The sequence below is a fragment of the Asterias rubens genome, chromosome 6 (assembly GCF_902459465.1).
Source record: "Asterias rubens chromosome 6, eAstRub1.3, whole genome shotgun sequence".
Lineage (NCBI taxonomy): Eukaryota > Metazoa > Echinodermata > Asteroidea > Forcipulatida > Asteriidae > Asterias > Asterias rubens.
In genome coordinates, this window is record NC_047067.1 from 20641163 (window position 1) to 20667617 (window position 26455).

At 38.6% G+C, this 26455-nt stretch overlaps 1 protein-coding gene across 1 annotated transcript in view; it reads left to right on the top strand.

Annotated features, from left to right (window-relative positions):
* Positions 1–448: 448 nt before the first annotated feature.
* The window catches only part of LOC117291725 (formin-like protein 20), a gene marked incomplete at its 3' end in the record, with an annotated part of 54113 nt that continues 28106 nt past the window's right edge, over positions 449–26455 (top strand). Inside the window, 1 exon segment of the mRNA XM_033773592.1 lies at positions 449–1585. Coding sequence (XP_033629483.1) covers positions 1427–1585 — 159 coding nt within the window.

The following is a 26455-nucleotide window of genomic DNA, read 5'->3' on the forward strand; positions in this document are numbered from 1 at the left end:
TTAAAAATAGACTCCCCTCCCAGATCAACAGAATGTTGTTTTTGCTCTTACAATTGTATTTGTTGTTTGTTTGATTTCATCTACAACCACTATGCAAATCAACAAAGCCAGTGTATACCAATGTGGGAACCGACTGTCCTCAACTGATCCCGTGACTTAACTGACGCCAAAACACAGTCGGTACTTTTTGATAAACTTAGCCACGGCCCTGTCTAAAGGAAAAATGCCATTGTTTGTATCGACGTTCATTTAACACGGACACTTGTATCATACTGTGCGTCTTAATAGGCTTTGCCACTTGCAGTACAATAGCTGTCATTCAACTGGACTGTTTAACATGTGAATGGGGTAATCGTTCAGCTAACTGGTCCACAATGCCGCAGGATAAACTATGCTCTTTTTTATCCAGTTGACAATACAATTTGATGTTAGTGGGTTGGAACCAACTTGAGCATTGGACAGAGGAGGGCTTGTGCAAGCTCCGCAGTGTTGCGTTACAAGCACCGATTCACCTTTTGAGTTTGGGTAGTGGTGTGAACAGGAAATATATAACATTGGATTGGCGCAGCAGGCCAACATTTATTTAGACGCCAAACCACAACCACCAGAAATACACGCATTGATATGTCAGTCACCTCAATGTGGATGAGTTTGCTCATCTTATTTTCCCGGGAGTATCAGGGCATCTTCTTGAGAAAATGCCAGAGGCGTGAGGAGGCTTTCTAAGAGGGATTATCTTGGGACTCTACTCTTAATTACTTCTAGAGAGAGAGGAGGTCTATGGTTGCTGGACGTTAGGATCTTGAACATCAAGCTGTAACGTTTTGTGGATGATTATCTTTTGCCCTTCTTGAGCTACTTTGTGGTCCCTAGCAACCATTGAGATCAAGAAGATTGATTCTACTTAAATCCATCTCATCAAAGTGCCATCCAAAACTTGGAAATGTGTAAGCTGCATTCACGTTTACTTTATTGCCACCTTGCTCCCCATGGGCAACTGAGTTTGGAGATTAATTTCAAGAGTAGTTGGAAGCTGCTCTGAAATGTAAATACTGAAAGTTGGTCGAGTCAATATTTGTTTACTGCATGAATGCATTCATCTGTGAACTCAAGAGTCCTCCACCAATCCCAAGATAGGTTGTCAATTTCACACTGAAAAGCCATTCCAGCAAGTATTTCTTCTTGGAAAGAGCACCCAAAATAACTTCCTGGAGCAAAGAACTTTTTCACAGAACCAAGACGCAGCAGACCAATCACTGATTGCTAACAGAACAATGATTCAAAGTCATGGTTTTCTATGCAAACACTCTACCATCGCCAGAAATCTCACATAACAAGGTGTACTTTGTGGATATAAAGTAACTTCTCAAAACTTTAAAGGTGCCATCTATATTTTCTTCTTCAAAAGAAAAGTTTGAAACTGGCAATGAGTTCTTATAAGTATTTCCTGATGGACAGTGATGATAGGGAAGGCATCCATGATCCTCGTACTGGAATTACTCATGTTCTGCCTGAGGATTTGGACCAGCTGTTCGAGCTCCAGCCACGAGTCTGGAAAGATGGGATCAGGACCCACCAACTGGAGGTAAATCAGATATTTCAGTTTTTTTTTTCTTGAAAGCACTTATGGATACTCTTGGCGATTTACTTTTGTTGGTCTCTACGGACTTACTTTATCTACATTTCAATCTGAGCATTATTTGTAAAGAAAATATTTCTGCTTGCCTCAAATTGCAAGAATGTGTTTCATGAAGACCACAAGACATGGGCCCAATTTCATGGCACTGCTTTGCACAGCATTCTAGCCTTATGGGCCTTGGAAGGGCGTAAGCACAGAATGCCATGGTAAGACGTGCTATGAAATTGGGCACTGCAGCTTGGGAACTGTTACAGCAGCATTTCTTCATCGTATTTGTTACAAACCTTTTGAAGAAGGCTTGAACTTGGAAACCTGTGAATTTGAGTGCAGACCTGATTGCCCCACGCCTAGGTTGATCTTACCCCCTTGTAGGAGGTACCCTTTACCCTACTAAGGAGAACTGGCCTTGCCCTTACAACGGTACAAGAGCGAATGAGTTTCAGGCATGTCTTAAGTGTAAACGTCTTAACATTCATGACCATAAAATAATATGAATGTATCAGTCCATTCAAAAAACACTAAATATGGCACAGGAAAACAAATCATATTCCAAGATTTATCGTCAACCCTAGGTCAGCAGACTCTCATGATTTATAAGTGTTTCTGACATGATGAATGCAAGATGTGCGAATCAGATCAAAAATACATTCATATTTATGGATAACTAATAATGATTCTCAGGGGAAGGAAAGTGCAACTCAACCCAATTTCAATCTGGGGGCACCCGCAGGTTTATCTGAGTGGGAATTGCTAATCAGCAAGAGTACCAGTAACTCTATGATAAATATGGATATTTTTTATTAATATTTGTAGATGATAATTTTTTATGAGTTGTTATTAGTAGTTAAAACAGTAACCGCCTCAATTCCTCCATATTGTTCATCGTGTTGGTTTGTATGATTCGATGGATTTTGTACCAGTAGATAGTGCCTTATTCAACTGATACATGTATCTTATTTTAAGCAATGTACATGTAGGCGTCTTGGTGTCCGTTGTACAAAATGTGTTTGCCCTGGTCAGTTTTTACCCTAGACTCAATCCATTACGTCAAAAACGTTGTAAGTAGCAATTGGTATACCTCAAAATTTGTTGATTTACTAAGAATGTTAGCACCATGATGCCTAAATATTGTGGGTATTGAGTTTACCACAGATGTAAGGGCATTATTGACTTTTCTTAAAGAGATTGATTTGGCTATCTTTAGGTGACACAACAAAACTGCAAATGACTAACATAAATGACATCAGAAACTTATTTCAGTCTGGCAACGTTTTCTCATCAGCTTTAAAGTCTGACTTTCCCACGAAATCAAAACCTCGTGTATTCAGGCACTCCTCGTAAATAAATTATGACAGGCAGTTACTATTGTCAGCTTCCACAATAACATGTATTTATTTTGTCATGGTATGTCAATGTCAGAAGTACACTTGCATGAAAAAAAAGAGAAATACAATACTAAAGAAGAAAGGAGTTTCCCACTGGTTTGTAACCTTCAATGTGTGCGTTGTCCTTCATTGTATTTATTCTAATCCAGTTTTGTCACCTTCATAAAAGAAGCAGAGACAAATTATTATTTTGATTAAATGATGGAAGGAATGCCTGTGGCTTGTGGTTGATGTAATGGTTTGAAGGAGAAACCATGGCCATTGATTATCATTCTCTGATAGTCATTGATGATAATGTGCAGCAATTAAAGTAAAGGTTTAGTATCGGTACCGTTGGTTGAACCAAGACTAACCCCCAACAAGCAAGCTTCAGAATGTTTCTGTTGATGTATTGGTAGGCCTATAGAGAAGCTAGACAAACTGGCCACACAGCAACTTGGACACCAATATTTTGTTTTCTTTTGTTAATTAGGTCCCTGGAAATAAAAAGCTCTGACCAAACTTTAAATCTGGCTTTGGAAAGAGGACATTCTAAGTTTTCAATATTTTATGCTGACATGGTTTTCTCTATCAAGTGTTTAAGTAAAAACCTCTGTTTGCATTATTTTCAGGGCAATATTTCCTCTCATTAAAACTCATTCTCTTGGTCAGTTAGTTCCAATGCTATGTGGTTGTATGTATCAGCATTGAGTCGTCATTTCCTGAATTTGAATAGAATTTTAATAAAGAGAATTTGCTGATCTGAAGTCGGTAATGAAGAAAGAGCAGTTGAATAAACATTCTTTGGTTCAACGTACAATAATCACCTTGGACGATATGTTCTTTCCTGTAAGCTGGTTGATCCACTTACAGGTAGTGTTAGTAATGTGTGTTGATATTGGCAATCATACACTGGTCTTATGGATGGGTTTTTCAGTATTCATGTACAATGTATACAAGTTGTACAGTGGATGTGCTCTGTGTAAATTTCATTTTCATCATCATCATTCGGCATAGACTTGCGTCTGTGGCCGCCTCGTCCTCGGTTGTAATGGTGGCGCACTCCTGGAGTTGCCGCCATCACCTGGTGTCTTTCAATCGCTTCTCGTCGCAGTTCTTCGACGCTTCTTCTATTCCACCTTGTGACGTTGTCATTTTGGCAGGCCTTAATATGATTGCTAAGCCTCCATATTCTTAGAATTAGAAAAAAAGATAACGATCACGGCACAAAGAGAATGCATTATTTGTTGAATTGCTCCACGCAGATATGCACACGTTCATTCAACCAATAGAATGCATTCTCTTTGCGTTATGATTGTTATCATTTTCAAGTGTGACTTGGTCTTTACACTGACGTAACAAGTCTGCCATTAAATTAGGCAATCAAACTGCAATTGAATGGTACACATGCGTGTGCACGTCTCCTTAGTTGCGTACTGCATTGAAACACACGCACAATCTGTCCATGACTTTTTAAAGAGCACAATCAAGAACAATAGCAGCAGTTTTTCATTCAGATTCCCGTCAGAGGAAGCGCCTTCTACCCTCTACCTATTTTAATTTTCTTGGTACCCATTGAATATTTCCACCAGAGGTGTTCATTTCCATCCAGGCGGTACCCTTTACTAAGGAATTAGTTTCTTGCCTTTCTACGATTGATTAAAGCCTTTCTTTTCTTTAATGAAAACAGGATTCTCATAATTGCCGATTGTATATTTTCAATTTGGTGAGAGATAATGATGATGAAGATAATGGAGTAAATCAATCCCAAACTCTGAAATCATTTTGATCATCAGTTACTTGCAAAACAATGAAGGGAAACCAAGCCTGTTGTGATGGAACGTGTGTAATTTTCAGAAAATATTATTTTAATCAGTAGGTCTATTATATTAATCGGGTTTATTAATACACATCTGAGTTTATCTTTGATGTTTGATTTGATCCTTGATGACAAGATATGACAGCTGTGACGCACTATGCCTTCCATGGTGTTGATATATGATCCCTACGGACTTATTGCCCGTAATTTCAAATATTTGAGGTCCTGTCAGCCGTGGCAGAGATCACATTCATAGAGTCCCATTCTTGTCATTTGGAAAATGCAATCGTATTCACCGTGTTCTTGTCAGTGGATACTTCGTTTAGCCTAAATTAATGATATGTCAATGCTCGGTTCTGTTTGTAAGCACGTATGTTCCCTCCAATGTACACTTTGTGGGAGCTAAGTTAATCAAGTCAGGGTTTTATCCAGGGTGAAGAAAGAAGGTTGAGCAATTAAGACATCCACAAGACACTGAGACACACTACACTCTCACTGAGAGATTTCCCTTTCTCACAGAGACACTCTCCTTTCTCAGTGACACACACCCCTGAGACACACCCTCTTTTATCACTGAGACACAACCCTCTCACTGGAAAACGCACACTCTTTTTTTAGCGTGACACACCCCTTTTTTACTGAGACACACCTCTCTGTCACTGAGACACCCTCTTCTACTGAGACACATACTCTTCCCTCACTGAGATACGCCCCTTTCTCACTGACACACGCCCCTTTCTCACTGACACACGCCTCTCTCTCACCGAGACACACCTTCGTATCTCACTGAGACACATCATCTTTCACTGAGACACACCCCTCTCTCACTGAGACACACCCCTCTCACTGAAAAACACACACTCTTCTCTCAGCGAGACGCTCCCCTTTCTCACAGAGACACCCTCTTCTCTCACTGAGACACACACTTCCCTCACTGAGATACGCCCCTTTCTCACTGAGACATGCCCTTTCTCACTGAGACATGCCCTTTCTCACTGAGACACACCCTCCCCACCGAGACACGCCCCTCTCTCTGAGACACACCCCTGGCTCTTAACCTATAGAAGAGCGCTATGAGTTATTGCTGGACATCTTAGTAATCGACTATTTCAAGGGTCATGTCTTTAATCAGTCTTGAGGACCAGGGACCATAAACCCTTGAGATACCAAAGTTGCTGTACTTTGCAATGGGTATGATTTATACAGCCCAAATATACAATGTACATGCCGAACTATCCATTGAGTTCTCAGATTTAGTGATTGATTTTTTGTCAATGCGCACAAAGTACGCACAAAGTAGTTTTTCCTCTGGGGAGAGATTTAAAGGAAAACCAATTAATTGTCTGAAATCTACTAACAGCTTAATGCTCTGACTGCAGGCACTTGTTCAGAGTGCATAAAGTGCTGTGTGTACTATGTATATTATTCTAAAGTGCGTATCTGATCAATTCGAGAAAGTAAAGCTCAGAAAAAATCAGTTACTTGACATTATGAGCAGAAGAGAAGACTTTCATTGAACTTAGTGCAGTGTCAAAATATAACTGAAACGTTCTTTCTTGTATTGCTCCCCAAGTATTTAATGTACAAACAAGCTTTGAACTTTTGGCCAGTTCGTGGTTAAGTCTGTGAAGAAGTCACATTTGTCAGTGAAGGGTGAGATTGTTATCCATTGAATTGTTGAGCATGACTAGAGTCTTAAGCAGAGAACCTTGTAAACCCTAACAAGGTGCTAAAGAAATGGTTAGAAATTGGTAAGAAATTGATTATACGTTTCTTAGAAATCCTTTTAGGCTCAATTTGAACTGAAACATCATTAAACTGAGACTTCATCTGCCAAGTTGATCTTTGTGCAAGGGAGTTCTAGAAGAAAAAGTTTGTATGGGAAAGTTTTCAATGCTTTTTCTTTCAGTAAAACATCTTTCAGTTGAAAGTTTGCTGACATATTCAAGGATACAAAGACCTTTTTTTAAAAGAAAGTTGAATTACTAGCGTCCGCCTGAAATTGGTACATTTCTGGGAAATATTATTGGGTTTTTTCTGTAAGCACCCATTGCTTTGTCTTTCTCGCTCATATCAAAACTAAGTACGTACGTTGTCAGTTGCCTCAAGTCAACCGGAGCCGATATAAAAGCGTTTTCAAATAATCTTTTGAGTTTGTCAGTTACCTCAAGTCAACCGGAGCCGATATAAAAGCGTTTTCAAATAATCTTTTGAGTTTGTCGGAAACTGATGAGAAAAATTCATCAAAGTTTGTGGCGAACATGTCGGAGCCCTTGGCATTTGTGTTTGAATATACTGCAAGCTTTGAATTGATGCTGAGCGGTGGTTGTTGAAAGTAAACCTAGGGGCTTGAGTCTTTGTGAATGGATTGTTGAAGTGGGTCTGATGATGACATTGGATCAAATCACCACTCTTGTTCAGTCCCTTGGGGGGTTCTATTCAATTGAATGGTGAAGCGGGAAAAGAAATCAATTGTGCAGAGGCACACAATACTGCGCATGAAATGGTTGTGAGTTTGTGATAATTGTACTAAGGCTGAGAATATAGCCTGCTTAAGTTGCAAGTGTTGATATTCTATAGTCAAGCAAACTACACAATACTTTTCCATTTTGTTTTCTTGTTTTCTTTTTGTAACAACGCTAAAGTGCACTGGGAAAGATGTTAACATTTAGATCACACAACAAAAACTTTCCCCCTTTCAGGGGTAACTGGTGTTGTATTTTAAAGGGAGGCTATATTGTAGGTTACTCAATGCAGTTGACAGTAACTTCAGTTACTAAATCATTGAAAACTCATGCAGCTCAAAGTGAAAAGGTACTAACAATTGTTGAATCACTGAGGAACTTACTTGGCTAATGTTGATATTTCATACTTACTGAATCACTGAGGAACTTACTTGGCTAATGTTGATATTTCATACTTACTGAATCACTGAGGAACTTACTTGGCTAATGTTGATATTTCATACTTACTGAATCACTGAGGAACTTACTTGGCTAATGTTGATATTTCATACTTACTGAATCACTGAGGAACTTACTTGGCTAATGTTGATATTTCATACTTACTGAATCACTGAGGAACTTACTTGGCTAATGTTGATATTTCATACTTACTGAATCACTGAGGAACTTACTTGGCTAATGTTGATATTTCATACTTACTGAATCACTGAGGAACTTACTTGGCTAATGTTGATATTTCATACTTACTGAATCACTGAGGAACTTACTTGGCTAATGTTGATATTTCATACTTACTGAATCACTGAGGAACTTACTTGGCTAATGTTGATATTTCATACTTACTGAATCACTGAAGAACTTACTTGGCTAATGTTGATATTTCATACTTACTGAATCACTGAGGAACTTACTTGGCTAACGTTGATGTTTCATACTTACTGAATCACCCAGAACTACTTAAACTATTATCTGCTAGCTGATAGTTACTGCATCTCTAAGAACCCTTTTAGCTACAATATAGGCTACCAATCAACTTTGTTAAATAACTTCTTTGTGATTTGATAAAACTAAATCACAAAGTACTGAGAAATAGTTGAAACATGTCTTCATGAAGCAAAAGTCCTGATTACTTGTTTAGTTACTCTGACGTCACTGGGAACTCATTTATTACCGAGGCATGAACCAGGACAACCTTAGCCTCTACAACTTGAATATTCCAGTTCATCATTTCCTGAAATCCTAGATCTTTATACCTGTGCCCCAATCTACCCATATGTTGGGATAGTTAGCCCTACCCTTGAATATTACAATTGGTTGAAGACTGGGAACCAGTAGGAAACCATGTAGCTGCGATGTAAGAAAGCTGGTTGTCAACACTGATTAGTGCAGGGTTGCTGATAGAGGCTGGCATAACAGCTTGCCATCTGTATATACCTCAGCTAGTCTTAAACTGGAATTATGTATTTACAAGTTAAGATTATTGCTATCCTATATCTTGTACTTGGACGTATCTCACATTTATAAATGTTTGAATATGACTTGGACCGAAATCAAACAGGGAAGATTGACTCTTTACGGCAGGGACTGTAGGTTTTCCCCTCTTAAATTAATAAAAAAAATGCGATAAAAAGTGAGACCGAATTAATTGGCTTGAGGTTGAAAAATGATGCTTAAAGGCATTAAGCGCTGCATGTGTGTGTGTGATGTATTCATATGGGCTTAAGATGCTTGGAGCACATGTTAACACTCAGCGTATAAATAACCTTCAACAATTCTATATCGGGTAGATTTAATTAGTTGGAATCGACGGTGTAACCTTAGCGAGGGCCGTGGGTTGATTAGTTTTCTCTTGTTCTATTTGCCTTTGGGGGAAAATAATTCTGTACACTTTGACAGCTTGATTATTATTGTGAAAGTCTTTCCAGTAAAATGTTACTGTTGTTATTTGTAGGGCTTTGCAATAAAACATTCTTTCCTGCTTAGTGTTTTCCCCTAAACATTTTCAAGTTTGGTGCAAGAATTTGTGGTACTGGCAAACCCATACCTACAATTTTGTGGGGTCAATTTTTTTCATAAAATGTAATTGAATGTTAATGGTTCCAACTGCGAGTTCTATGTTCAAGATTCCAAATGGATGTTTGCTTCTGGATGTGTGCACATGGAGACGATGTTTCCACGTCAGTTGATCACCATAAAATGGCTTAGAAATAGTAAGTTAACAAGCTTTAATGGACTATTTAATATTATGACTATATGATATAGGCACCTCACTCCCGAAAAAACAAATAATAAATTAATAAATAGTAGCATTATGGGAATGAAGCTTACAAATTACAAGTCCATTTATCTAACATTAAAAATGTAACAAGATTTTATTCCATGTTGGCCCAAGGTCTGACCATGTTGTACAATTGACACAGTTTGTTAAGGAGTTAGGAGCCTATGTACATGTATAGAGTAACAATTCACCTGCAATACAGCCAAGGTCCAAAGTAGTCATAGAATTACACCTTACTCACAGGACAGTGGACACTCTCACTAAGCAGTGTTTACACTTGGTTAATCCCACTACATCAGACCTGACATGTGCCAGAATTGATTTACACCTGGATGGTTTGGAAAACAAAAGTACTGACACCACCCCCCCCCCCCCAGACTTGCGCCTTTTGGAGGGAGCTGAAAATCCCTCTGAATCAGAATGTTGAACATAGTGAGTGGAGGCCTGAGTTATTGGACTGGTGATTTGGCCAAGGGGAAAGTAATGCATTGGGCATGAGATGGTATGCTGTGTAGCCCTGCCTCCTGTCAATCAGGATGATCATTTGTCAGTGTGTTCTCTTTGCCTTGGAAACCCATTATAGCAGTTATCTGTATCTGTAAGTATGTGCTTCTGAGGCTTTCATCAATATCATGTGTTGAAGGATGCTCGCCATTCAAAGCTTTAAGTCTCCTGTCTGTCAATTTATCTCCTGAGACTGCATTCTGCAAGTATCCAAACTGGTGTCTACTAGTGCTACTTTGGAGTAGTAGAACTCAACATGTACAACAACAAGGAAGGATACATGTAGCTTCCATTCTATACTATGTGACTGCAACAGGACCTCTTCGCACAAGGCCAGTTTGTTGATATTGCTTCACATGAACTAATTGCCAGCTTGATTATAAACTTAAGAATGAACAGTGAAGGTCGGTTGTGCGTAATTGACAGCTTTCATTTACATTCACTACGTTGCTACACCCTGCTTGCTCTGTTTGCACATTCAGCTCTTCCAGGAACGTACGTATTAATCAAGAAAGGATACCTGAAGATGTATGGATGACTTAATATCAACTTGCTGTGTATGCATAAGTTGTTTGATGTTGGATTTGAAATTTACAGCAAGGAAGACAGAGTTTAATTGACTTTTGTTTCCATTGCCTTCGTGTTTATCAGATCTTCGTCTGCTTGATGAAGTTTTTCTAATTGAATGGAGTTCCAAATGTACAGATTATTGAAAAAAGGCCTCATCTGAACTCGTGATCATATTTTGGGGACAGTGAAGAATTGAGCAGACCCGTGTTAGATTGACAAGTTGCAACTTTTTGACTCTTCAGTTCAGGCATGGTGAACAATCGCCACAGTGGTCATAAACCAGCTTCTTGCTGACTCTCTAATCATAGCTTTAATTAAGTCCCAATCAATGAACTTATTTCACTGATTGTTCTGAATGACATTAAAGGAGGAGTCTCAACTGGAATAGTTACATGCATGTGCTAATTTCATGGAGGAGCAAATTCTTAATCCATAGAGCTGATCTAACCTTACTATTTTGCAAGTTACGCATTTTCCTTAGCATTTCTTTGGAGGACTTTTGTGCACCCAGTTTCATCTGTGGGATATAGCCTGCTGTGGGATATAGCCTGTGTAAGTGCAAACTTCAGACTGGTTTTCTGTACAACACAAGTAATATGAAGCTTATTTGAGTGAACTGTAGTTGGCTGAAACTCATCTAAAGGCTTTCAAAACGCCAACAGCCTATAACCTTGTTTGTGAATTCCATCATTTGTAAACAGTGCCTTACTGACAGGCATGCACAACAATATAGAAACCACTTGACCAATATTCCAGCCAGCTAAAGTACATTTTAATCCCTGATATTGACCTTCAGCGCTGATTGCCATCTATATATTATCAACCCTCACCCATTAAAAAGGAGAAGATAAAAAGCCTCTCTGCCCAGAGCAGCAACACACACCCGCTGGTCAGCACAGCTGTGACATGTTCTTAATATTGGATTTGACAAATGCAGAAAAATATCTTAGATAACTTATTGGAGTATATCACTCTGTGTGGTGTGATCGCAACGGAAGGGTCGGCAGAAGTGTTCCTGAAGGAGTAGGGCTCAAGCTTTATTGCAGCCCTGAGAGTTATTCTGTCACAGAGCAGAGAATAACAGAGTGGAGATTTTGATTCCGCCTTTTCAATCAAGCAGTTTTCATTTATTTATTTTCATTTTGATGAAGAACTGACCTGCATTGATGAGAGTTAATTGAGTTGATTTATGACCTTCACCCTGGACAGACAGTACTAATCAATTGATATTGAATTGGGAACCATTGATCACAGACCACTTTCATGTGGTGGATGGAAGGATCCTGCAGCTAGAGGATCGACCAGTACAACCTCATGGACATAATGAAGCAACTAGTCCACATCTTACAGTCAACTTCATGAGAGCATTTATGCAAATTAATACTTTGTATAAACTCTACTTGGGAGAAGCAGCATCATCAAAGAAGTTTAGCGACTAGAGTCCCAACTCTTTCTGTATTTTATGGAGAATCGATGAACATTTGTTATGATGGATTTATTGCTCCTGGCCCATAAATAGGCCATCCCCTCTCTCTGGAGCCCAAGAGAGCAGATCAGGTTTCTTGAAAAAATGTCCTTTGTGGACCTTGGATGGTACACCCACTACCACTGTTGAATGGGTGCATGCTGCATACATGTACACCGTGCTGTACACAAGGCTCTGTGGTTCGAGTGAGCAGTAGAATGGAGAGGTGGTAGTCAGAGCCGCAGCTTAGCGGGGATTGGATACACTAGATTACTAGTGCTACTTCTTCAAGGGAGTTTCTATTGTGTGAGAGATGGGAAAATGCCTCAGCACTCTAAAGGTACGTACCATGTATTTATACATAGATGTAAGTGGATAATCGGATTGCTGTGAACAACTCATGGAGTTTAGAAACACTTGTTTCATTCAGTTGGGTTTTATGTATTGGATATGAAGGGGTAGCAATGGTAACCGTATGCAATCTGTGTTGATATACAGCCATGCTTGGTAATCTGTACCGTGTATTGAGAACTGTAGATTATTCCCACATGTGGTGAGTAAGTGCAGTTTGTAATGAGACACTCTAGTGTGTCATCAAATCTTAAATACACAGTTTGTAGTCTTTTTCATCAGCGTTTACCTTTATGGGTACAAACCTTAATAGAAATCAAGATCTTCTGGAAATCACTTTATGTTTATGTCATCGAAATGTAGGCTTACATTTTGGTAAAATGCAATGGACTTGATGAAATATTACACTACCCTGTATATATAATTATGAATTATACACTTAGCAACTTACACCAGCATGTCCCAAGCTCTCAAGGTGTTTTTCATGGGTAAATTACCAGACACAATAAAACACACTTTTCGCATTGTTTCCTTGCTGCTTTGTAATGTCCTCCCTCTTGCAAACCTCTGCACATGCTTCTTAATACAAATCTCTGATTTGACATTTAAACAATAAATAGCTGACTCCAACATGACGATTAACCTGGTCTAAGTTTCATCATACATGTAGGTCTTCTTCATACCTCCCTTCACAACCACCACTTTCTGATCTAATCATTGATGAATATTGAAAGTAGGGGGGGGGGTAGTACTAGTAGTAGGTGGGGCGGCAAGTTTATAAACATCTAGGAATTTGATCCAATCTTAATGAAATCTTCAGCCTAGATGCATCGCACTGAGACCATGCTGGGCTCTATAAATAACAGTGCATCCAGTTTGACCTATAAAAATAATATCTCATGTTAGTTACAACACTGTGTGATTTTAGTTTTTGGTCTGTACATTACATGTTATCATTGTGCGACAGTGTAGGGGCCTTAACATATAATACTAATAGGCTAATGTACATTTGTTAAAGTTTGTTCAGGTGCAGAGTTGGTTTTTGTTATTGTAAAATTATTTAAGCTTTAATTTGGTTTGAGTAATTCTGTGAAATATATTTCTGGAAAGACAGAAAACATCAGTAAATCAACAATACTTTGTTAAATGAATTGGGATCGTCAAACATGTCTGCAGCTAAAACTCATCACTTTCTACATTATTATTTTAGTATGAAACAAATCGTCATCCAATGCCTTGGTGATGGAATGATATAAGTGTGTTAGATATATTTGGTGTAGAGTTGCTTTTTCTTGGTGTGGTTTTATTCCTCAATGACCTTAAACTCAGTAGGGGGTGGGTCACTTTCCCCATTTATTGGCAATAAACACATTCTTCACATTGACCAGTCCAATGGTACAGTGTAAACAACGTACCGTCTTGATGTATACAGAGAGAGTTCCTAAAGCCCCTTTCACAAGAGAGAAATTTAGCAAGGGTCCCTTGCTAAAGTGTAGCATGATAGTAAAATTTGACAAAATTTACCTTGTGTGAAAGGACAACACTTTTTTTCTACTGTCCAAGTTCTCTTGCAAAATCTTGTCTACCTTGCTACAGTTTACAACCATGCTAAAAGTAAGCAAGGGACCCTTGCTAAATTGCTCTTATGTGAAAGGGGCTTAAAAGGTAAACTGGTACTGGTGTAGAATCACTCTTTCATTCAGTGACTTTCGAATGGGACCAGTTAGCGTCTTGTCTCACTATTTCACCTCTTTCCCTCCTCCATATTTCAGAACTACAGAGAATGTTGACTGTCTTTCACTGTTTTAACTAGTATTTGGCCAGGGGAGCACTGTTGAGAAAATGCTTAAATCTCCAGAAACCTGTCCTTTTTACCATGTTGAAGTCAATACTCTAGAGAGACTCTTTAAGCTGTTCTGGTATTTTAGAAGAATCTATATTTTGAAGATATTTTAAATATATGCTGCACGGTAGTACAGGAGTAACTTTTACAAATTAATTGTATACTTTGGATATAGTGAGAAGACTCACATGGCACATTGAAAATGAATGTAGTCCTTTTATGGGCACTTCTGAAAAATAGTAATTTGTATTCATTATGAAAATTGTTAATGGCCGGAAAAAGATAGACATAAGTTGATTTGCAGAGGCATGGCACCGGTGGACATGGCTAGAAATTCCATTACAGTAAAAGTAATTAGATGAGTTAGTTGAAATCTCCATTTTAGGCAATACAGTCTGATTTTGTGTATAAGTTGCTCATGATATATGCCTCAAACTACCCCTCAAACTGATTTCACAGCTGCCCTTATAAAAATATTAGAAAATTTCAAATCCTGAGGGCAAAATACATCATTAGGCTAGTTTTTTTTCTCGAATGCACTTCTTTCTTTGTTAGAGGGGTAGTGAATTCAACTGTTGACTGGAGGGGTTTGTGATTTGCACTGATTTTTTAGGATTAGCCGTAAAGAAGTGTTTAAAAGTTTGAAAATGTTTGAGTATTGCCATTAACAGAGGTGCATTGTATTGTATCCAAACGGAAGTACTACCCCCAAGCTTGGCTTATACACTGACTTTTGTTGGCCAAAAAGATTGTGTAATTCTTACTATTCAATATCAAACCAATCCATACTGTGCATTTTCACAGGATGTTTGAACTACGCTTTGTGCTTGTTCTCACCCATACAATCTTCAAGAAACGGAACAAAACAGCATTGCAACATATTCTATTTGGAACTCCTTGCCTAGTGCTTGTTTCCCTCCATTCTTCAAAGATACGGACAAGTCCTGTAAACACGTTTTCCAGCACTAAAGTACGTGCATTGATGCCAGAACCTTCATTTTTGACAAAGTTACACCCTTGTTATGAAGTTCCAACTATTTGTCCAACTATTCCATTCCTATAAATGTATGACAGTGAAGCATGCTTCCATGACCTACATTACTTCGAGTACTATTTATATCTATCTGACAGGGTTTGTATTTGTTTTGCTGCTGTGGCCATTTATTATAGCTGTGGTGGCAGGTTCGTGGGTCTTTGCTACATCTCTTGACCTATGGTTTGTAGGTCAACCAGGGGTTGTGTGTACTTTTACCATAGCTGTCAAAGTGTCAACACTTTGTGGTGTAGGCCTATGGTATGGGTTTACTTATTGCCCAAGTCCAGACCACTACTTTAGGAATCACACCACTCTGGGAAATCATCCTTCCTCCATTGGTAATTAAACTTGAAGAATGTAGGCCTACATGTAACCTCTAACTGAACAGGCTCTTTGTCTTGGTGCCGCAGCGTAAATTGACCCTGCTGTACTGGTCTTTGCCTCTTATTTTAGCCAGTAGGCCTATAATGTTCCAGTGGCAGCAGCCCTTTTCTCAAGGAAAGTGCCCCTATCAGTCTAAAAATAATCATACTGCTTTGCCACTTACTCAGTCAGTCAACCCCTTACACATCTGAATAACCCAATCCTTTCATGTTCATCCATCTTTGCTAAACCAAGTTGAGCATCTCCACTATTTATTCCCCCCCCCCCTCCTCCACTCCCATATATTTTTAAAAGAAAAGAGAGACAGAGAGAAATAAGAAGATACGTAGCCTGCTCTAGCCACAATCGTGCAAACCCAAACTGGATCTGTTCTCCAATGCAGAGTAACCAGGCTAGGGTAGCACTTGAAATGAACATGCAGAAATTCTTGATCTCTTTCCCCTTTCTGCATAACTGGGGATAACTGTTTGGTGAGAATCTGAATGGGTCAGCTAAGGTGGAATTCATCTCAGATGTTTTTAGCATTGACAGATAGGCACAACTGTGTTTGTGTTTCACTGTTTCGGAGCTGTGTGTCTTAAAATACTTACATTTCACATTTATGAGAAAGTTAGCATTTGCAATGGTGCCACGAGTTTATTTTTACTATTATGACAACGTTCTGTGCTGTTGTCATGACCAACGCAGAATACACTGAGAGTGCTCACACACATTCATCGGAAATTTGAAAAAGGGAAACGGCATGAAGACAATTTGTCTATTACTTAAGCCTTTGCCTGCAATCCAATTCCACTTTGAAAAATAACTCAAGCATTAAACATTGAAAATGTATGGGTTTTTTTAATAACTGGACTTTGAGTCACCCTGTTTAACATTGAGTAGGAGTAGGAGGTTTGTCCATGGTTGAGTTGAGGAAGTTGAACCACCTCCATGGTTTAACATAATAAAAAACATGAAAGTAAAAATCATGATCCTGATGATTGAAACACTTTAGTTACTTATTGAGGAAGCTGTTTACTTATTGAGAGGCCTTGCTCCAATCTCAATAAGTTTAACCTTGATGTTGTAATGAATACACACAACCCCTCTTTAAACAGACTGTTTGCTTAGTGATAGGACTGACAATAGTGTCCTCATTTTATTATCATGATACATTTAACCTATGTACAGACCATATGTTCAGACCAAGGCCTGGTTTCATTAAAGCCTGTAAGCAAAACAATTTGCCAAAAGCACAGACAAATCAATCTAAACCACAAGGGAAACTGACTGGGATCATTGATCAATATAAACCACAAGGGAAACTGACTGGGATCATTGATCAATATAAACCACAAGGGAAACTGACGGGGTAAATTTGAAACTATTTGGGCTCGAACCAAGAAGATTTGACTAGAGTGGGACTTGAACCTCCATGCTTGAACCATCTTGAACTAAGGACCTCCTTACAAGAACACCTTGTAGGCCTGCTTGCTTCTATTACACAATGAATCAAGTTTGAGGTAGAAGGCCTTATCGGTTGAAATTTAGATCATTTGATTTAACTCTTTATCCAAAACTAAACATAGACACGGTTCCCACTGCATTGATCTCCCAATTTGAGAAAAGGGTGATCAAGACCCCGAAAGGGTAATCAAAGGGCGATCAAAGAGAAATAAGCTCCAGTGGGAACGCGAGGGCGATCAGGATCTGACCGTGCAACTTTGATCCTCTCGGGAGTAGGATTAAAGCGGGATCTGATTGCCCTTGTGGATTAATGGGCGATCAAAAGTCTAGTGGGAACGCAAAGGGCGATCAGACCCTGCAATTTTCTAGCAAAACAATGTTCTTTTAAACACATTTCCGTTTTTTAAAAGGGGGATCAATGCGCGATCATACTCAAGTGGGAACGCGACCGTGATTTCACGCCTGCAATTAATCGGGATCCCGATCTCGCAATAGTGGATCCAGTGGGAACGCGGTCCTATAGGATTCCCTACAGTATTCTCCAGACTGCTTTCCCATTACAACCATCTGTTATCAATACATGTAACTACCCAGCTGTAACCTCTACTGCAACCATAGAGATTGTACTATCACCATTCTAGGCACACTCCAATGTTTGTCCTGGGAGGTACCCCCATAGTGTTTAATGGTCTAGTATAACACCCTAGGTGTGAAGATACAAACACCCTTTGCCTGTCATCACCCTCTGTTATCAATTGAACCCCTTTATTAGTGGCACACTCCACAACACTAACTAGAAACACAATGTGTTGGATGGCTAGTGTCATAACCTATGGATAACCTACACATCTTACATCATTACCTGGGCCCAAGTTCACAGAGCTGCTATAAACCAAAACTTACTAAGCATGACATTTCTGCCTTGATAAAAAAAAGGATTACTAACCAAATTTCCATTTGTTGCATGTATTACTTGTTGCTGATTCAGCTGTTGTTTGCTTATCCTAAAAATAATGTGGAAATTTGGTTGGTAATCCTGTTTTTATCAAGGCAAATATTTCATGCTAAGCAAGTTGTTGTGCTTAGCAGCTGTATGAAATTAGGCCCCGGTGTTATCTCAAACTGTTCTCTTGTTTTCCCAGACGCCCTACACACAGTGCACCTAGGTCTTCATACTATAGACAACATTAGTTTCACAGGTCACCTGCAAACTAATTCTACCTTTTAAAGCTTTTTTATGGGCTTCAACTTCCTTCGTGGTTAAAAGAAAGTACATGATTCTTTGGGTGTGTTGAACGTTCAGCGGTCCTTGCTGTATCTTGCATGGCGAATCATACCACGGCAAATCATACCAGCAAAGCAGAGACCCCATTTCTGTGTTGTCTCATTCCATGTAAGGCCTAGTACTATAAAACCTCAAACTTTGACTGATTGGCTGACAGTTCAGTTTGTTACTGAAAAGGGAACTTCAAGTTCCCCATCTGATGAAAAAAACACACCCTCTCCTCCACATAAAACTGGGTCAGTTGGGCTCAATTCCCTGGGTTCGGACAGTTTGTCTATACAGTGTCAGAACCTTAAACTAGAAAACTATTATATGTAGTCCAGACCCAGGTAGGTTTGTCACATTGAAAGGGCTTGGACTTGTAATTGCCTGGCAAGCCGTAGGCCATACATTCCTAATAGAAACACAATGGTATAGAAAACCTACATCAGTGTTGTCCTACCCCCATTCCTACTGTACTCGTAAATATTAGAAAGTGTAAGACGAGGAGTTAACCTGCAGTTTGTAGAATTTGTACTAATGGGGCGTTACTTTCAACAAGTTTACAACAAGGCATCTCACTTTAAAGAATCAAATATCAGGGATGGGAGATATTCACAACTTAAGGCTAGTCCTAATCTAGGGCGAGTGAGATAAGACTAGTCTTAATTCTTATTGTAACCCACACCATGCCTATTCAAAACTTAAGGCTAGTCCTAAGCTAGGGCGAGTGAGATAAGACTAGTCTTAATTCTTATTGTAACCCACACCATGCCTATTCACAACTTAAGGCTAGTCCTAAGCTAGGGCGAGTGAGATAAGACTAGTCTTAATTCTTATTGTAACCCACACCATGCCTGCTAAAACCAAGTTAGATTTTAAAGTAATGATATCAGTTGACAAGCTTTGATCACTTCTTTTTGAAGGAGCATAGCAATTTCCCCTGGTAAATGTAGAGGGCAGTTCTCTGAGGAGAATGTAAATTTGCCTTGTGACTCTACAAATGATAAAACCATAGCAAAAGCAAGGGCCACCCTTTGTAATAATGGAGCCAGGTTTAACGTCCCTTTTAAAAAGCTTCAGTCATGTTGGTTAGGCAATGTAGGTTATGTTGGTTACTGTGTTACCTTGCAAATCCCTTGCTGTCATTACAATTAAAATTTTAAAATCTGCTGGAAAAAAAACCAATATAAGAAACTGCTTATAATGGCCACGCATCCTTTGTGCATTGAATTGATACGACAGGCAGCTGACCACAGAGTTATTTGATCTAATCAGGTTATTACCAAATCGGTCATTTGGAAATAATTATGGTTCAATATAACCTGTCATATTTATTCAATACCGCAACTGTGTACACATGGAGTATGGTGGTTGCTAATTGCAATGTGGGCGACCGTGGATTTTTTGTAGGCAGTTGTTAGATTGTTGCTTGAACTTGAAGAAAACAAACTTGAGCTCAGTAACTGAGGCTGACTCAGTTCTCAATTACATTTCTGTTTTATGTAATGCTGACTTTAAAGGTTGATTTTTAGAATTGGAAAAGTTAAGCATATAAATCTTCAATGACAAGTGTTTGAAAAACTCTAGAGTGCAGGGTTTATTTAGCATAGGGGAAAGAAATAGTTTGTACGGTCAAGGGCTAAAATTGGCTGGACTCTGACCAGTAGCAGTCCAGTGAGTAAGATAATCTAAAACACACCTCAAACACATGGTTACATGTGTTGTGCTTGTACAAGTTTGCCATAGGTAAAAAGATTTATCTTAAACATTGTACATTTGTAAATAGACCAAAAGCCAAAGATCAGAAATGTATTTTCCCCCCATAATGTGCCAGTCAGTCTGGCAGACTGAGCCAAGCTCTTAATCCAGTCCAACATAATGGTTCCACACTCACTATGTCTACGCCTACAGTTTATGCAAACAAAGTTGAATACATTTCAAATGAGGTTCAAGTTCATTTGCCTCCATTTCTCTCGATTTAAAGTTGCTCTATAAACTGGACATGTTCAAGTGTAGATCATCTTAATGAGTGCATTGTTTTAAAAATCCTCACAGTCTTGTTTGTGATTGTTAAGAAAATAAATGATATCAAGCGACCATTCCCTGTGGTTGAGTATCATGTACTTGATTAAAAACAGGATATTATTCCCTCTCCCCACATGAAGTAACATCAAGTCTGTAGCAGTAATATTTTCAATTAGATTGACAAGTCTTCACCCCCCCCAAGTCGTCTGTCAGGGTCTTGCTTTTATTTCTATTCTTAGCCACTATTACCATCTAGCCTCCTTGGCCACAGTGTAATTACTACAACCGATGAATGAAATCTGGTAAATTTAATTGTAGTTTCTTGGAGTCTTCTATTATCATGTTACTCTAGACATTCATGAATCCTCCACTTTCCTTGGATTATCGGCTGAAGATGTTGTCATGTTTCTTCACCTGTTAGATTAGATGCTCCAATGTAGGCCTAGTAGTGTTGTACTCCATGTAGGTTTAGCAGCTCTTTGGGCTAGAGGCCTATTCTGAACCAATTCTTGAAAAGTTGTATTTATAAATCAATGTACATGTGATGTAACACACAGATTGTAGTACATTGTACAACGTGTAGGCAGCCAAAGGGCTTGTTCCCGTTAAGGTATCTTCATTTATGCAAAGGGTTTGCACCATTAACTTAATAGATACTGCCCTCTGTTGTTAGAGAAAGAGAAAGAGGGGGGGGGAGTACAAAGTTAGCTTTATGTAAACAAATATTTGTTTCAAACCCAATATCCAATCATCAATGGGGTAAATAAGACATGAAACTAAAAGACAGTTGATACTGGTACATGTATTTAAAGAAGCGAAAAAATGTTTTATCAGTGAAAATCAAGCAGATTTTACATAAGTAGTGGTACATTTCCGTATGTGTTTAAAGCTTTAGGAACTAAACGCTCTTCTAAAGTACATTGACCCAACCAAAGTGTAACAAGTCTATATTACTTTCCCATTAGGTTGAGTCAATGTCAATTTCCATATTTAATTGTAGTTATTTATGGAGAAGTGTATATTAAACTGTGATATGAAACTGACCTGTCTTGTGGCTCAGGAATGATTGTACGGACTTAATCATGGCTGCCATCTTTCATTAGAGTAAATAATCTATGATGTCTAATTAGTGTAGGGCGATTAATCAGAGCGCTATGTTGATGTGTACTGCAGTAGGTCATCTGAGAGAAAGGAAATTGTTTCCTTGGGGACAAGAAAGCTTATTTCTACTCCCTATTTTTAAAAATCTAACACACCATTTATTTTATTTGTTTTATATCTTTGGACAAGATACATAGTTACATTTAATATTGTTGAGTCAAGACAAAAGTAAAAACAACTGCAACCATAAATGTGTCCGATCCATTAAAGCAGCCTAAATGCCACTCTCTTGTTGAATTTAATTCATCACTTTCTAATTACTTGAGTTCAACATGGCAAAATTGTGACATTTAGCAGGCCTTATTTAACTATTTATTTAACTATTTTATTACCCTGGCACTCCCTTAAAATAATTTATGAACCAGTCATTCCCCTCAGACAGTAATAAAGAGTACAATGCAACAAGAGTATAAACAACACCCGATGAGCACACAGTGTTCTCATACCTGGATGTATATGGGGGATTCATCAAACATTTGTCTGTCATCAAGTCGGCTCTTATCTCTGACATACTTTTTGTAAATTGCTGGACAGTCTTGGAAGAGTTATACTCTCTGTACATGTCCAATAGTAGGTGGTACAGGAAGGGTTAAATACTGATAATAACAAACACAAAAAGGCTTTGTTTTGATTGAAATCAAGGTAATGATGGTGACCCATTCACCAGTCAGTCAAACCTGCAGCAGTGGATGAACACAGATAGGGGGGCCTATAACTTTATAGATGCATGGTTCATATTGGAAGTCAGAAAAAGCCATTGAAACTCCTGAGCTGGGGATGGTTTGTTCAAAGTTTCGGCTTCATTTGAGTCAGTATTTTTATTTTTTTCACAGGAAAAAGGGATAAAGTAGTCAAATCAACATTAAACAATTATTTTTTGGGGTGGGTGGGTCAAAACAATTTTGAAAAAAGACATATTTTTTTATATTTGTTTAAGTGCAAGTACTTTTTTTTATTTCATACATATAAAAAAAGACATCTTGAAGAATATACTTTGTTTGTCTTAAGGAGAATGCAGATGATCATTGAGTTGTTGGTGTGTGACCCTTGAAATCAACAGAGCGATCAGGAAGCAGTATGCAGGCTGCGCTCGTCTCTTTATTGGCTGACCATGGCTTCTTAATGAGATTGACGGCTGTTCAAAGATACATACAGTCATAGATCCTCTCTCATTATTGGGTACCATCGGCCCATTTGTTTTTTATTTTTTTTAATTCCACTGGCTGTTGTGTGAGGGGGCAATAAACTAAACGACTTGGACAAAGCATGGCAATGCTTTGAACTGCCGAATAAAATGCCCTTTGCTCTGAATCAATATCACACATAGCCATTTAGAGAAGAAATACAAAATAAAGAAGCAACAACGAGGCTGTGTACTTTTATGGCACACTATCAGGGATAGTTTACGCCTAATGCCGATGGAGGAATCGTAGCGACTTGCCTTTTTTTTATCCTGAGGTTTACTGATGCGCAAGTGTGAAACGAAGCTGAGAATGGCAGTTTGTTATACCTGCTTGATTGACTTCTTGGGTAGAGCTTTACATCATGTGAGTACAAGTAAGTAGATGGCTGTGTAATGTAAACATAGGTAGGTACCAAATGTTTAACCAAGGGGTGATGGGCTTAATTGCCTTCAGTACTTGTGCAATTCATGTCATTGAATTATTTTATTAGTTCTCCTTCTTATTTCATGCTAAGAAGCAGTTGATTCGGACTGAAAGTCAAAAACCACACAGTTTTGAGACTGAAACGTGTAGTTTATCTCAGTGAATCTATCCAAATCTTTTCAGTTCATGAGAGGACCCCAGAATAGGCCTGTTTTACTCTGTTGCCAACGTGAGCCTCATTTATAGTTATACAGGTAATACAAATAAAAGCATGGACTCTCCTTGGTTGTTCCATCTAAACTTCCACATGTTTCTGTTGGTTCACATCCTTACTGTAGCTCTGTCCCCAAAGCTCAGTGGCTCATCAAGCTTCTTCCAGTGTACTGTCTTACTTTGGAATGCACTCCCTGTATATCCTGCGTCCCTACCTCTTATTAACCCGGCAGCTGCTGAAAGTAACAAGGCAGGATGTTTCAGGGTTTGGTAGGCAGGGAAAACACTGTGATGCAACAAACCCACTAGTAGGCCCAAATAATCAATCACAGCTTAACCTATTAATTGTCCTCAATTACTAACTGTGATTAAGGGATCAATCAATAGTATACCAAAATCAAATATTGTGACAAGATCTTGTGCTTTTGTGAGCAACTTGATGAGCTTAAAGATCCAGGATGAGATTTCTTGTATCTTTGTCACTAAGCCGATCCATAGATGGCTGATCCATAGATGGCTGATCCATAGATGGCCATTCCCAAACCAAGGCTAAACTTGTTTTGATTTGTGTCATCCTTCATAAAGGATCAACCTTACCTCTCAATTAGTGATTTCTAATAATACCTTTGCAAGACCTGTACCTAAAGCAGGCCTTCATTCTACAATACAATGCATATTCATGTAGTCACACAACAAACACACGGTGCGTTGGAAGAGTACACACATGGGATGTACAGATCCGCATACCTCAGTCCTAAATGCAGGTCCTTCAGAGTCCTGCTTCTTTTGTGTGGTGTTATTTGGTATAAATGTACGCACACTTTGGAAAGAGATTTAGCAAATAGCGGTCCAGTGGTGCCCTTTCATACCGCAATGTGGTTAAGGTAGACCATTACTGCTCAGTAGAGGTTTATTAACTGTGGTATGTAAGGTCGGTCAACCCACATCCGAGAAAACCTACATTGTAGAGTGCTTGAACTCTGAATATTTTGACTCATTAATGTGAAAGAGTGAACTTATACCAACAATGTGCGTGGGTTTGGTATCACTCTGACTTTGAGGCTATGTTCATGTTGGATCACGCAGTTGTAAAACTGCAAGTACAAACAAGTGTTTTAAAGCTGAATTTAGGATGACTCAACCGTTGGACTGTGTTCACTCTGACTCCGTCATGCTGATGGTATTCTGTCTTCATACTTGAGAGATTATTTCCACTCCAGTTGCTACATACAGTATGTTTAATACAGATTGATGTATACATACATACATTAACATTTACTCTGAGCTTTCATAAAGTGACTTCTTACTGATGGTTAATAACCGTTTGTGTAAATGCTGATGAAGAACTTCCTACTGATGGTTAATAACCGTTTGTGTAAATGCTGATGAAGAACATTGGATGAGTTGGAAGATATTCCTCAACGATAGTCTGGTTATTGGTTTGTACTGAGTGGATATTGTGTTTGACATGCAACACCTTTAGTTCTTAAGAATCATTCGGGCTGGATAATTGGAAACTTGTCTGACTACCATAAGGAGAGGATACACTGAGTTGAAGCTCAGTGCTGCTGAAGAAAAGGTACTTTGAATAATTATTTGTTTTTTATGTTCAATACTAGAAACTCAATTTGGTAACTGTTGTGCGTGAGGTGTTTATGTTTTGAGGTAGTCTGCAAATCCAGATTATTAAACCAAATTCATTGACCACTTTGCAATTTTGTCACATTTGTAGCTCTCTTTTCTACGATGTACAGTGTAGTCTTCGTACTTATTTGAATTTTCCAAGTAGATAAATAGTCTGTGATGATAATTTGGATTCATACATACTCAAGATTGATTGACAGGTCAACTTTATCATTTTGTCATTATTTGTTTACACTCTTTTTGTAGTTGACATTTGCCACTCTAAGCATTTTAAGTACCAATATACCAAGAGAAGTTTTCCACTAAGACTATCTTTATACCAAACTGCCAAATCTTTTTTTAATTATTTCCAATCCTACCAATGTTGTTCAAACCCTTTAAATAACTTGTCAAAAATGGATGGGTGGCGTCTTCTTATGGCGCCTTGCACAGACAATCTAATCTATTACGCAGTGGTAGTCCGCCAACAGAAACCACCTACACTAGCTACACTGGCTGGCTGATTACTGTAATAATATTACAGGAGTTGCGTTGGATATCCCAGCGCCAGACTGGCCATATCTCTATAAGTTCACTTTATCTGCTTGATCAGTAGTTTGTGTTGTCTTTTTGAGGGGGTTTATAGATGACAAAGATCAATGTGTACAAAATATAGTCATTGGAAAAACATGAACTGACAAGTTAACAGAGGGTGTACTTTGTAACAGGTGGTGACAAGAGGGCCAGCACAAAATAGCTGTTAGTACGCACATTCTGGATTTAAAATTGATACAGAAAAATTGAAGGATTTTTCTCTTCTTTTCATGAGGAATGATCCCCACTTGTGAACATTTTATCGCTGGTTTTGTAATCACTCTTGTCCCTCTTGATTCTTTGGGTAGAATATCATCAGCCAAAAGTGTATAAGGAGAAAATATTAAAACTAATGTTTGTCTAATAACTCTAAATTAATTACATGTAGGCCTACATGGCCGCACACTATTTCTACACTATTATGATACTTCTCTCTTGATGCATTTTGATACATTTCCCCCTAAAACCTCTCTTTATTCCAGCGCTTTGCAGTGTATTTAAAAGATCAGCCTGTCAAAGCCTGACGGAAGAGCTAAATCTTTAAAATCAATACAAACTACAAGATGCCTCTAGCCTACCCCCTTTAAATCCTGTCCACTGCAATTTACTCTGCTATTGATATTGCATACAATGTTATTATCCGGAGGAAGAGTTGACTATGCTGCCTCTACATTGATTTAAATCCTTGTTGCTAATAGAGGTGTGATGGAAGGAAACATTTACAGACACCTGGCGGGCGTGATATTCTCAGAGCAACATGGCGATCAGCAAGTCCACGCTGAAAGCAGTGTTTGGGAGGTT